The sequence below is a fragment of the Marmota monax genome, unplaced genomic scaffold (assembly GCF_021218885.2).
Source record: "Marmota monax isolate L192 unplaced genomic scaffold, Marmota_monax_Labrador192_F-V1.1 WCK01_AAM20220418_F8-fsc00014, whole genome shotgun sequence".
Lineage (NCBI taxonomy): Eukaryota > Metazoa > Chordata > Mammalia > Rodentia > Sciuridae > Marmota > Marmota monax.
The window spans coordinates 15,681,689-15,694,033 of NW_026695222.1; the positions used below are offsets into that span (position 1 = coordinate 15,681,689).

At 35.4% G+C, this 12,345-nt stretch overlaps 1 protein-coding gene across 10 annotated transcripts in view; it reads right to left on the reverse strand.

Moving 5' to 3' along the window:
- The window catches only part of Ncoa6 (nuclear receptor coactivator 6), a 90,606-nt gene that overhangs the window by 31,431 nt on the left and 46,830 nt on the right, over positions 1 to 12,345 (reverse strand). For 7 of the 10 annotated variants that reach the window (XM_058575583.1, XM_058575582.1, XM_058575589.1 and 4 more), the window contains 3 exons: positions 5,632 to 5,760; positions 3,733 to 4,611; positions 1,515 to 1,661 (listed from right to left, as the gene is read on the reverse strand). In XM_058575583.1, the coding sequence (XP_058431566.1) occupies positions 1,515 to 1,661; positions 3,733 to 4,611; positions 5,632 to 5,760 (1,155 nt within the window). Of the gene's footprint in view, positions 1 to 1,514; positions 1,662 to 3,732; positions 4,612 to 5,631; positions 5,761 to 9,721; positions 9,809 to 12,345 lie in introns of those variants that run through there. The other 3 variants (XM_046433919.2, XM_058575586.1, XM_058575585.1) reach the window with 3 other exon arrangements.

The following is a 12,345-nucleotide window of genomic DNA, read 5'->3' on the forward strand; positions in this document are numbered from 1 at the left end:
TCCCTCCCTACCCCACTTTATACAAAATACACGTATGAAGATTTGAATTTGATGTCAACATACCTTATATACGAACAGAGATATAAAAAATTATGGTACATAGTACATTAATAATTGTAATGCAAAAAAAAGAGTACATGTATAATTTGGTGTGAACATACTTTATATACAGAGTTACGAAAAATTGTGCTGTATATGTGTAATAAGGAGTATAATGCATTCCACTATTGTTGTGTATTTAAAAATAGGAAACCCCGATAAGCAGGACTAAGAATTATTGCACTTAAAAATTATTGATTTAAAAATAAAAAATGCATCTTAAAAAAAACAAGAAAAAAACCTACCATATAAAAATATGATAGCTGTTCTAGGGTGGAAAATTATGTTTAATTATGCTTTAAATAAAACTTCCTCTAAGCTTGTAATCCTAGTGGCTCAGAAAGTTGAGGCAGGAGTAACCTAGGCAACTAAGCAAGACCCTGTCTCAAAAAAGAGCTGGGGATGTGGCCCCCGTGTTCTAGTATAAATAAATAAGTAAATAGCTTCCTATAAAAACATTAATTAACATAAATCATGAACATAGTTTTGCACTGGCAGACAGGTAAAGTCCAGTAATTTGCTATCCCTTCAAGAGACAGTCTGAAATTTTTTTTATTAAGTTAGAATTTTTCCTCATTCCTCAGCAATTTACAATTAAAGTTGGAATCACATAATTAAATTAACTCTGGAATGGGCATGGCAGTTCTGAAAATATTTGATCTATGTCAATCCAAACTGTTTGAAAGGATAAATGGATTAGGCATGTTCCCTAAGTAACCAGAAACTCAGAAAAATGAATTTTGGGGCTTATAAAATACTGATTACAAATACTACTTTTTAGTCATTCCACTGTATCTTATTTCCTCTCCAAAATTTCTTCCTATATACACTTCACTTTTGGCATTAAATTGGTACGATTGTTTTTGAAAAATAACACAGTGTACATCAGAATTCAGACTTTGGCATAAACAAAGCTAACATGTATTACATATAGATTTTAAAAGTTGCAATCATCCCAACATGCCATATGCCTACATGCCTTTTTATCTTCAGTTTCCTCTGCCAGAAATGCCTTTTTCCTTTTACTACTTGAGCAAGCCCTAACTCAGAAGTCAGCAAACTCCTCCTGAGTGGGCCAAATTAGGCCCACTGCTGGTTTGTCAAGGTGAATTGAGTAGCTGCAAAAAACCCCCAAATAACCTAAAATATTTACTTTCTGGCTCTTTCCATGAAAAAAACAAAAAGCCTGACTCCTGCTCTAACTCAAGTTTCACTCCTTTTCTTAGATGTTTCTAGGCTCCTGAGACATTTTTGCCTATTTTCCACATATCAATTACTATTCTGAATGATTAATATGCATTTGAAATTAAGGGGAGAGACCAAGAATTATTAATCTATATATTCCTGTTGCCTACCAAGGCATCTCCCACATGATGCTCAATAAATGCTAGTTGAATAAATTATAGAAAACAAACCTGCATGCTGGACACTTTGATTTGCTTGCAGCTGAGGGGCTCCTGAATTCCCAGGGGTGGTTGCTGTGGTAGAAGGCACCTGACCTTGCATAAAGTTCGGATTGGCCTGTCCTGCTGAGAAGCCAGGTGGGAGGCGTTTAGGCATTCCTTAATAGAAAACAATGAGTAAGGCAGTTACCTAGCAAATTTATACTCTTGCTTAGATATGGAATGAATAAGGAAGGATGAGCTGCATGAAGTTTCCACTGGCTTAGCTCTCTCTGTCACACTGGTAGGATCTTTAATAATAAGGTTGGGAAAGATGGTTAAAAAAATCAACACAATCTCTTACATGAGCATTGTCAAAATGGAAAAGAAATACTAAAAAATTTACACTTAGAACATGCCAAGGAAAAGATGGCAATCTGCTCCCTAAATGTGATCTGAGGCCACGCCACAGCAAGGTTTGAGGGTTCACTTTTCTCTGTAATACAATGGACCCCAAAACTTCACATACTTTAACAAAGGCACCAAAGGAATATGTTAACTTCTCTCATATTCAAATAAATTGATATGAAATACTATAAAACAGAGAGCTGGGTCCCGATATTAAAGATAGATAGATGATTTTTTTCCTTTAAGGGAAATGGATGACAATCTCCTTTGCAGTAAATTTCCCCCTAATGTTGTGCCTGTCTCTTTGGAAGAGATCAGATATTAGAAACAGTTCACAGGAGCTCCAAAATGAGGCTATGTTAAACTTATCATTATGCCTTTCTCTCATAAGGTCTGCTGTGATTCTGACAGCTATGGCACCAAAAACCATGCTCTAATGGAATCTTACTCAAGTATTACTTCCTTTTACAAAGGCCTAATTTCAAAAAACAAATTTGTAACAAGGAGAATCTCAGACCCACTCATTGTTTATAACACAGGCCTTGATGTGGCCAGATCACCTAGGTGAGCATATCATCTGTTCTATGAAAGCATCAAGACCTAAAGCTTGCTTAAAATTTTCTTGCATTTCTCCATTTATTTTATTTTAAGGGCCAAATTTTCAATGCCCTGAAAAACTCTTTGTAGACAAATATGCACTTGTCCTTTCTTTAGCAGTGACAAGTCCCCACTTGCATGCTTCCATTGTAATTAAATCAGTAATCACATTTGCAGGAGGGACTACCCAGCTTCCACTGATCCAGGGCTAGATGCCCAGAACAGTGAAGTATGGAGTTGAAACATTCTTGCATTTTCTAAAAACGTCTTAGGATTCAAATATTAGAACCTGCATGTCAGCAAAATTAATTACAAGAGAGTGAGAAGACTGATGAGCAACTTAATTTCACCAGAAACCATGGGAACATGCCTTTGCTATATTGCACTAAAGATGTAAGGGTTTTTTTCTGGGTAGGCAATGGGTGTCTTTTGGTGGGGGATATGTTTATCAGATGACAGTATTACTGACACTCTCTATAACTTACTGAAAAGCTCCAAGCACATTCATGTGCACTAGATCAATGATTAATAAGAATAAATAATAAACATGGAGATGGATAAGTTTTACTGTAATCGTTTTACCTCTCACACATTAAGCTCCATTGCTTTTTCTTCATACAAGAGGCACCTTACAAAATAAATAAATAAATCTCCTTTAGGTATAACTAGTGGAATTCCCTCTCTGAGGAGCAGGCATTGGCATTATAAAACTATAAAAGTCAATGATTTCTGAACTTATTCCCCTTTAATACTTTAATCAAAGTTAACAAATACCATGCTTACTATTTTACTAACTAGGATTATCAAAATTGGTAACTAGAAGGGCATTTTCCCCAATAAGACCCTGTATTTATCTTTTCATTTTTGCTCTACTGCATAATCTTAATTTTTTCAGTAGCCAAGAAGTTTAAGTTGTTAATAAAATGCATGTTTCTTCTGGAAATTTTAATTTACTAGTATAAGATCAAGCAAAAAAAAAAAAATCTGAAAAACAAAATGAAATCTCTATATTGAATTTTACCTGCATTTTATCCAGAGATCTAGCTTATATTTAATCAATAAAATGCTGAACAACGTATCAAAATAATAATGCATCAAGTTAACTAAGTTATATTGTCACCACCATTTCACAAAAGCAAATAATTACATCCTTATTTCACTCCCTCCATTAACTCTAAAAACTTAAGTTCTATTCAGATCTATCTCCAGCAAATTTACCAACATAAATAGCTTCAGTATTCCTCACCTCCTAGGCCTGGATGTAAACTCTGTGGCCCCTGGTTTGGTGGTTGCTGCTGCATCACCATGAAGTTAGGTGGCACATTTCCCTGTTGAACCATAGGATTCCGACCCGGAGAGCTGACGGGCTGCTGAAATCCCTGGGGAAGTGGGTTATTTTGAGGTGGCCTTGGTCCCATCTGCTGCTGAGTTTGGTTAACCGTTGGGGAGGATGCAGGGGATCCCTGCTGGAAGGAGGAGGGTGAGGAGGCAGGAGACTTGTTGGTGAGGTGGGGCTGCTGCAGGGGGGTTGGGACCCTGGAGGGCCCCCCCTGTAAGCTCTTCATCTGAGGAGCTGTGAACTGGCCTGGGTTGCTCATCTGAGGAAAGTTTGCATGGGCTTGTGAGGCTTGCTGGCTGCCAAAGGGATATGGAGGGGGAGGGTGGGAAGGTGTCTGTACCGTGGCTAAGGATGGTCTTGCCTGGAGTTGCTGTTGCATTGGGCCAGGCAAGGGAGACTTCTTCCACCCTTGGTTTGCAGTCATTGTGCCCAGAGAACCCTGGGCTGGAGGAGGCTGAAGGGCTCCAGAAGGCAGCTGGTTCCAGCCTGGAGGAACAGGCACCTGAGTTGGGGCAGTAAACTGGGGTCGAATCCCCTGTGGCTGCTGCTGCTGCTGATGTTGCTGTGGGGGTCTTGCCTGCAATTGTTGCTGCTGCTGCTGCTGCTGCTGCTGCTGCTGCTGTTGTTGCTGTTGTTGTTGCTGTTGCTGCAGCTGGGGAAAATTAGCTGGGTTCATTTGTCTGTTCACAGGGACAGGCTGCATTGGGTGATGAGGAGGAGCTAAAGATCCTGAGGGATGACTCTGCTGTTGCATATGGAGCCCAGAGAGGAGTGGATCCATTGCATCTGTTAAAGACAGTCAACAAAACAATAATCAACCTACTGCAACCTAGATGCTTAATGCAGCCTGGTACCATTCATGTTACCATGTTTGCAAGCACCTTCTTTATACAAAGCAACATACCAACATTCAAGAAAGTGAAAGGTATAAAGAATTTCTATGGTATCTACCTTTTATTTATTTTTATTTATTTATTTATTTATTTATTTTGAGAGAGAGAGAGAGAGAGAGAGAGAGAGAGAGAGAGAGAGAGAGAGAATTTTTTTTAGTATTTTATTTTTTTTTAGTTTTCAGTGGAATACAACACCTTTGTATGTGGTGCTGAGGATTGAACCCGGAACGCATGCATGCCAGGTGAGCGCGCCACCGCTTGAGACACATCCCCAGCCCCCAGTATCTACCTTTTAAAAATGTAAAACCTTTGCTCCCTCTCCTCCCAGTACATATATAGATATGTCAGAAAACCTTCACTACTTCTTGCTTTAAAGAGTTTATGGTTCAACAGTGGATATAAGAGCCACTGTTGAATATATATAAATGCGGATAGCAGTAATTTCCAAATCACATACTAGGGAACTGTGTTAATCACTGTTATAAGAAAACAAAACAAAATTGTCAATCAGGTTTGGGAAATATTGAATCTAACATCGTTAGACAAGTTTGTTTTTTTATAGTAGGATGTAAGCATCTCCAATATGTTAATACTGAATTTCAAATAGGCAGTGTAAAGTAGGATGCATTTACCAAATTTACTTGACTACAGAATTCTGTCATGAAATATCTTGCAATACTAAGTAGGCCCAGGCATGCTTTTTAGAAATGATGGGGTATTATTAATTGATAACAATGAGAAATTCTGAGAAGGAAATGATGACGTTTAGCTTGAAGATATCAGAGCAAAATTGGTAAAGAAGGTAACATTTAAGCTGGACAGTTAGGAATACAGTATAAGAAATAGGTGGAATTTTATAATCATCTCTATAGAAGTTCCAGGTTCTTCAATCCTCAAAGATTGGTATCATTACCTGACTGAGAAGCAGGGCGAGGGGTCCTGGGCTGCAGCTCTGGATTGGGGCCTGGTGCCATCATGGAAGATGACACATTTCCACTCTGGGGTATCATAACAGTGGCAGGACTGGCCATTCTCATTAATCCTAGGGGGAAAAAATAAAGATCCCTAAAACAGAGTATTGGAATAGGCACAATTTTTGTTTTTGATGATATATTTCAAGAAAGAGAAAAGGTATAAAGAATTTCTATGGTATCTACCTATTAAAAATGTAAAACCTTTGCTCCCTCTCCTCCCAGTACATATATAGATATGTCAGAAACCCTACACTACTTCTATTTCATTTCCTTCCTCTTACTATAATTGGTGTTAAAAGTTCCATGTGGGGCTGGGGCTGTAGCACAGTAGTAAAGTGCTTGCCTCACATGTGTGAGGCACTGGGTTTGATCCTCAGCACCACATAAAAATAAAGATACTGTGTGTTCATCTACAAATAAATAGTAAAAAAAAAAAAAAATTCCATGAATGTTTCTGCATTTGTAGGTAAGCTGCACAGCATTTTTGTATGCTTTTAATCTTTGTATAAGTGGTACCACACTATATATATTCTTCAGTTTCCATTTTCACTTAATATTATTTTTTGAGACTCATCCCTCTTGAAAGGGATGTATATAGAGCCATATATCTGCCCTCTGCTAATAAACACTAAGGTTTAATTTTTTCTAACCCTTTATTCTTTTTTTTTTTCTAAAAATGTTTTTTTTCACTGTAGTTTTTTTTATTAGTTGTTCAAAACATTACAAAGCTCTTGACATATTATATTTCATACATTTGATTCAAGTGGGTCATGAACTCCCATTTTTACCCAGTATACAGATTGCAGAATCACATCAGTTATACATCCACATTTATACATAATGCCATACTAGTGTCTGTTGTATTTTGCTACCTTTCCTATCCCCTACTATCCCCCCTCCCCTCCCCTCCCCTCCTCTCCCATCTTCTCTCTCTACCCCATCTAAAAATGTTTTTATTCATTCTCTTCAGATAAAGAAAATGTCAACTATCCATACCAAATAATAAGAAGAAGTACATGAAATCACTATGATAATTCAGGTTGACCTGCAGGAGCTGCAGTTTCAGGTCCCTCCCCAGATACTAAAGCTCTTGGACGTTTAAGTCCCTTTTATAAAGTGGCATAGTATTTGCACATAACCTATGCACATCGTCTCATATACTCAAAATAATCTCTAGATGACTTATAATACTAATACAATGTAAAATTTATGTAAATAGTTATTATACTGTTATTTAGGGAATAATAACAAAAAAGTCTGTACATATTCAGTTACAGATACAACACATAGGCCCAACTATGTATGTATGTATATATGTATGTATGTATGTATGTATGTGTGTGTATGTATCCATGCCTACTTCAGTAAATTCTCCCTGGCTAACATCAAGATAATCTCCATAAAGGTTGGCAAATCCAGTTTCAGAAGAGATAGGAACGGATATTCTAACCTTTAATTCTTATAATTCTGCAAAGTAATGTATTTGTTAAGAATTCTTTTTTTTTTTTTTAGTTGTTGAGGACCTTTATTTTTATTTATTTATATGTGGTGCTGAGACTTGAACTCAGTGCCGCACACATGCTAGGCAAGCACTCTACCACTTAGCCACAAGCCCAATCCTGTTATGAATTCTTATGGACATGTGGGAGTATATTTAGATTATTTTAAAAGACTTAGAATTACTAGGTTGCAAGTCTTAACATCTTCAGTTTTATTAATTATTGGCAAACTGCTCTTAAAAGTGTTTATAATACGGCTGGGATTGTAGCTTAGTGGTAGAGTGCCTGCCTAGCAAGTGTGAGGCACTGGGTTCGATCCTCAGTACAACATAAAAATTAATAAAATAAAGGTGATGTGTCCATCTACAACTAAAAATAACATTGTTTAAAAAAAGTGTTTATATCAACTCATTAAACAACAGTCTGAGAAATCCTCTTTTTCACATTTTTGTAATTTCAGACACTATTAGGTTTTTTAGGATTTAGTATTTATGGTCATCAGTGAGACTAGCTTATAATTATCTTCTTCTGTCCTTTGATTTTCAGCATCAAGATTATACTAATCTTAAAATTAGTTCAAAAACATCTTTCCTCTTTTTCTGTGCTCTGGGAAAATGTGGGTATTTGTCCTTTACCTGTAAAACCATCTGGGCCTAAACAGATTTTTAAATTATTTTCTTATATGGTTATGGATTTTTCAAGTTTTTTAATGTCCTACTAAGTTAGTTCAGCTAAATTACAATTTTGTTAATGCTTTGAAGTTTGCCAGTATGAAGTTATTTATGTGATAACCTTTTGTTCTACTCTTTTTAAAAAATTGAGATATAATTCACATACTATAAAAACCTACCCTTTTAAGGGTATATTTGCTCATTCTTTACATTGTTTGTGCCTTCTCTTTTTTTCTTTAGCAGTCTTAACCACAGTTATCAGTTTAAATTGTCCTTTCAAAGAAAGTTTTTTGGTTTTGCTGCTCTGTTTTATGATTTTTCCCAAGTCTTACTATATCTCTGCTTTCCTTTTTATTATTCCCTTTCTAACATATTACTCTGTTTTTTTTTTTTCCATTCTTAAGTCAGATACTTTGCTTTTCAACTTGTAGTTGATGTTCTTATATTGGAGGGCTTAAAAATTCTTCTATATGGGTAATGGCTACTTTCCAAAAATTCTGATATGTACATTCTTTTAAAAAATATTTTTTTAGTTTTACATGGATATAATATCTTTGTTTATTTTTATGTGGTGCTGAGGATTGAACCCTGGGCCCCACATGTGCAAGGCAAGTGCTCTGCCACTGAGCCACAACCCCAGTCCTTATATGTACTATTCTTATAAATCCATTCTGATCATAATTACCTTTTAAAATTATTAGGTATTTAGAATATATTTCTAAATTTCCAAAAATATGAGATTTTTGTCCAAGTTTTCTTTGGTTGGTTTTTGTTTGCTACTGACATTTGTTTGCTGTGGTCAGAAAACAGATCTATATGATATTAATATTTGGTATTTACTGAAACTTGTTTGGGAATAATCCATATTACTTTGTATAAATATTCCATTTATGCTTAAAAGATTAAGGACTCTTGATTTATTACTGCATGGTGTCTATATATGTCCATCATATAAAACTAATTTAATTACATTATTCAAGCTTTCTTTATCCTTATTGAGCTTTTAAAAATTTGATTCATCAATTACTAACAGACGTTTGTTAAACTCTCCTCTCAAAATTCCTCTCTTTGTAGAATTCTTACTTTTTTTGGTGGAGGGAGTGGAGCGGGTGGGGGTGGTTACCAGGGATTAAACTCAGGGGCACTTTACCACTGAGCCACATCTCCAGCCCTATTTTGTATTTTATTTAGAGACAGGGTGTCACTGAGTTGCTTAGCACCTCACTTTTTGCTGAGGCTGGCTTTGAACTCATAATCCTCCTGCCGCAGCCTCCCTTTTGAGGCTAGGTTAAGTACAGAAAAATTTAGCTATTTTCTTGGTGAAAGTTTTCCTTCTACATCATACATTAGCTCTATTCATTTATATGCTTTTCGTCTTAATGTCTATTTAATTTGGTAAGAATATTGTTATACCTCTTTTTCTTGGTTAATGTTCACCTGGTTTAATCTTTTTTTCTATCCTTCTAACTTTGAAACTTCTGAGTCCTTATATTTTATGTATTTCCTATAAGAACATGTAGGTCATCCTGAGATTACCATTCTTTTTATCAGTGTTCACAGTCCATTTACCTTTATTGCTAATTACTGATGATATTCTGATTTGTCATTCTATGATTTTTATTTACCTTCCTTTTTCTATGTTGTTTTCTTATTTCTCCTGAATTTTACTGGATTTTTTTCTATCATGTCCTTCTTCTCTTCCTCTCCACTACTAGTTTAGAAGTTGTACACTCTATTATTTTACTGATCTTTAAAATGTCAATAGACACATCTAAGTCTAATGTCAATGTGATATTCATTATTATTAAATGTCAATACTTATTTAAATTTACCCCATGTTTACCAATTATTTAGCTCACCATTCCTTCTTAGATCTTATTTCTTCCATCTTAGGTTCAATTTTCTTCTTCCTGAAGTACATCCTTGAGCAGTTCAATTAGCAAGGGTCTGTTAATGGTAAATTAGTCTCTTAAAAAGGTCTTTATTTCTACTACTCTTGATAGTATAGCTAGGGGTTTTTTTTAATATTTATTTTTTTTGTTGTACTTGGACACAATACCTTTATTCCATTCATTTATTTTTATGTGATGCTGAGGATCGAACCCAGGGCCCTGCGCGTGCTAGGCAAGCTTTCTACCGCTGAGCCACAATCCCAACCCCATATAGCTAGGTTTAAACCTTTAGACTGTAAATTATTCCCTCAGCACTTTGAAAATACTATTCTAATGTTTCCTGGTTTCCAACACTTCTGTTGATAAAATCAGCTGTCAATCTGAGAGGTTTTTCTTTGTAAATAATTGGTCTTTTTTGGGGGGGCGGTGCTTTTAATATTTTGTTTTGTTTTTCATATTCTGTAGTTTTACAATATTATGTTTAGATGTCGATTCATTTTTATTTGTAATGTTTATGATAAATTGGGTTCTGATACTGATTACTTATGTCTTTTAGCAGTTCTGGAAAATTTCAGGTATTCTTCTTTAACTTTTGCTCCTCCTCAATTTTTTTATTTTCTTTTAGAACTCTTTTAAAATATATTTTAAACCTTCTCATCTTACCCTTTATGTCTCTTGATGCCTTTAATATTTCCATCATTTTATTTCTCTGTTGCATTCTGGGTGATTTCTTTAAGTTCACTTTCATGTTCAGCTAATTTTAATTTGCTGAATAATTTATTCATTTTGATGTTTTTTTTTTGAGTACCAGGGATTAAACTCAGGGACCCTCAACCACTGAGTCACATCTCCAGCCCTATTTTGTATTTTATTTAGAGACAGGGTCTCATTGAGTTGCTTAGTGCCTTGCTTTTGCTGAGGCTAGCTTTGATCTTCTTGCTGCAGCCTCCCAAGCTGCAGGGATTACAGGTGTGTGCCACTGCACCTGGCTCATTTTGATGATTTTTAAGTTTCTACAAGTTTTTGTCACAAATCTCTTTATGCCCTGATCATATCTTGTTTTCTTTTTGTGATTTCTATAATTTAGAACAGCCTGAAAATTCTGGAAGAAGGAAGTTCAATCCTAAATTTTACAAATTTGTGAGTGAAAGCTTATTTACAGTAAGGCTTTAACTAAGAGAAGTATGTAAGGGCTTGGTTGAGAATGTGCCCCTCCACTGCATCAGCAGTTATGACCAGTCAAGAACAACTAAATGTTAATGACTTTAGTTGGCTGTTTCTGGGTCATTTCACTAACATATTAAACCCACCATGCAAGAAGGTAGAGAAGATAATTCCATACTCACTCTCACTGCCAAGACAGACAAGTTTCTCATTTGTCTCTCTGTGTCAGAGGGTAACATTTTTCTAAGCTATCTTTCACTGAAAATTCTGGCAAATCATGAAGGATACTGAATTCTATCTTCATTCTTCATGTAGATCCAAGGCAAGGTCTTATCTTTTATTCCTTCCTGGCCATTAAAACTAAAATCTTTTCATCCCCATAAAATCTCCTTTGTTTACTGCTGTTTAAATTTTCATATTTGACTTTTTTTTTTTTTTTGGCCCTGTGGCATTCCTCTGTTTTCTTAAAGGCTCAATTATGCATTAAAAGTAGTGTTTTGTCCAGTGTCTTTCAGTGTTTTGTAACTGGAGAGGGAGCTGGCTAACCACCTATTATCTGTTAATACTGGATTTGTTTCTGATGAATCCCATCCTATTTTTCAAAGATGATAATTAGTAAGCAAGTTTTCACAAAGTGAGAAAAAGGTTTTTTTTAGTTCACAATTATCTTAAAGTACCTGCTGACTACATGCTCAATAATGACAATTAACGTGCAGTTTTAGTACTTATTGGAAATCTGCACTAGATCCATGGTTCTCACCTACAGGCAATTTTGTTCCCCAGGGAACATTTAGCAATGTTAGAGACATTTTTAGTTGGCACAACTGCAGGAAGGGATAGTGAAGCTATCACATCTGGTGGGTAAAGGCTAAGGAGGTTATTAAACATCCCACAATGGCAGCTATCCACAGAAAGATTTATTGGCGCAAAACAATGTATTAAGGTAAAAACCCTTGATGAAATGATTACTATAATATCCTTACAAATTTGAGAATGCTATAAGGCCATGAAAAAAAATAGGTCCAGGATTTAGTTTTAGTTGCAAATTGCTTTTGCTTATCAGCTAACTCTATTCCCAATGCTAAGAAGAAAGAACCAAGAATAATTAATGGTATTGTGATATTCCAGATACAGTTACAAAGTCATTTATTATTATTTTAGAGAGAATTTAAAAATCTCTTCCCTTAGAAAATTTTGTTTAGTTTAACCTAATATTAAATTTTGTTTGCACCTTTAAGTTTCACTCACTAAATAAGTGAGAAAAGGAATCCTAAGCTATGCTTGGCATTAAAGAAAGACAAGTAGAGGTTAAAAAGTTACTATGACTGCAGATCATTACTGATTATTCCCAGAACTTTATATTATCACAGTTAGCATCCTTCATTTCAATCTAAAGCTTCTAAATTTCCTATGTTGGTAATAAACTT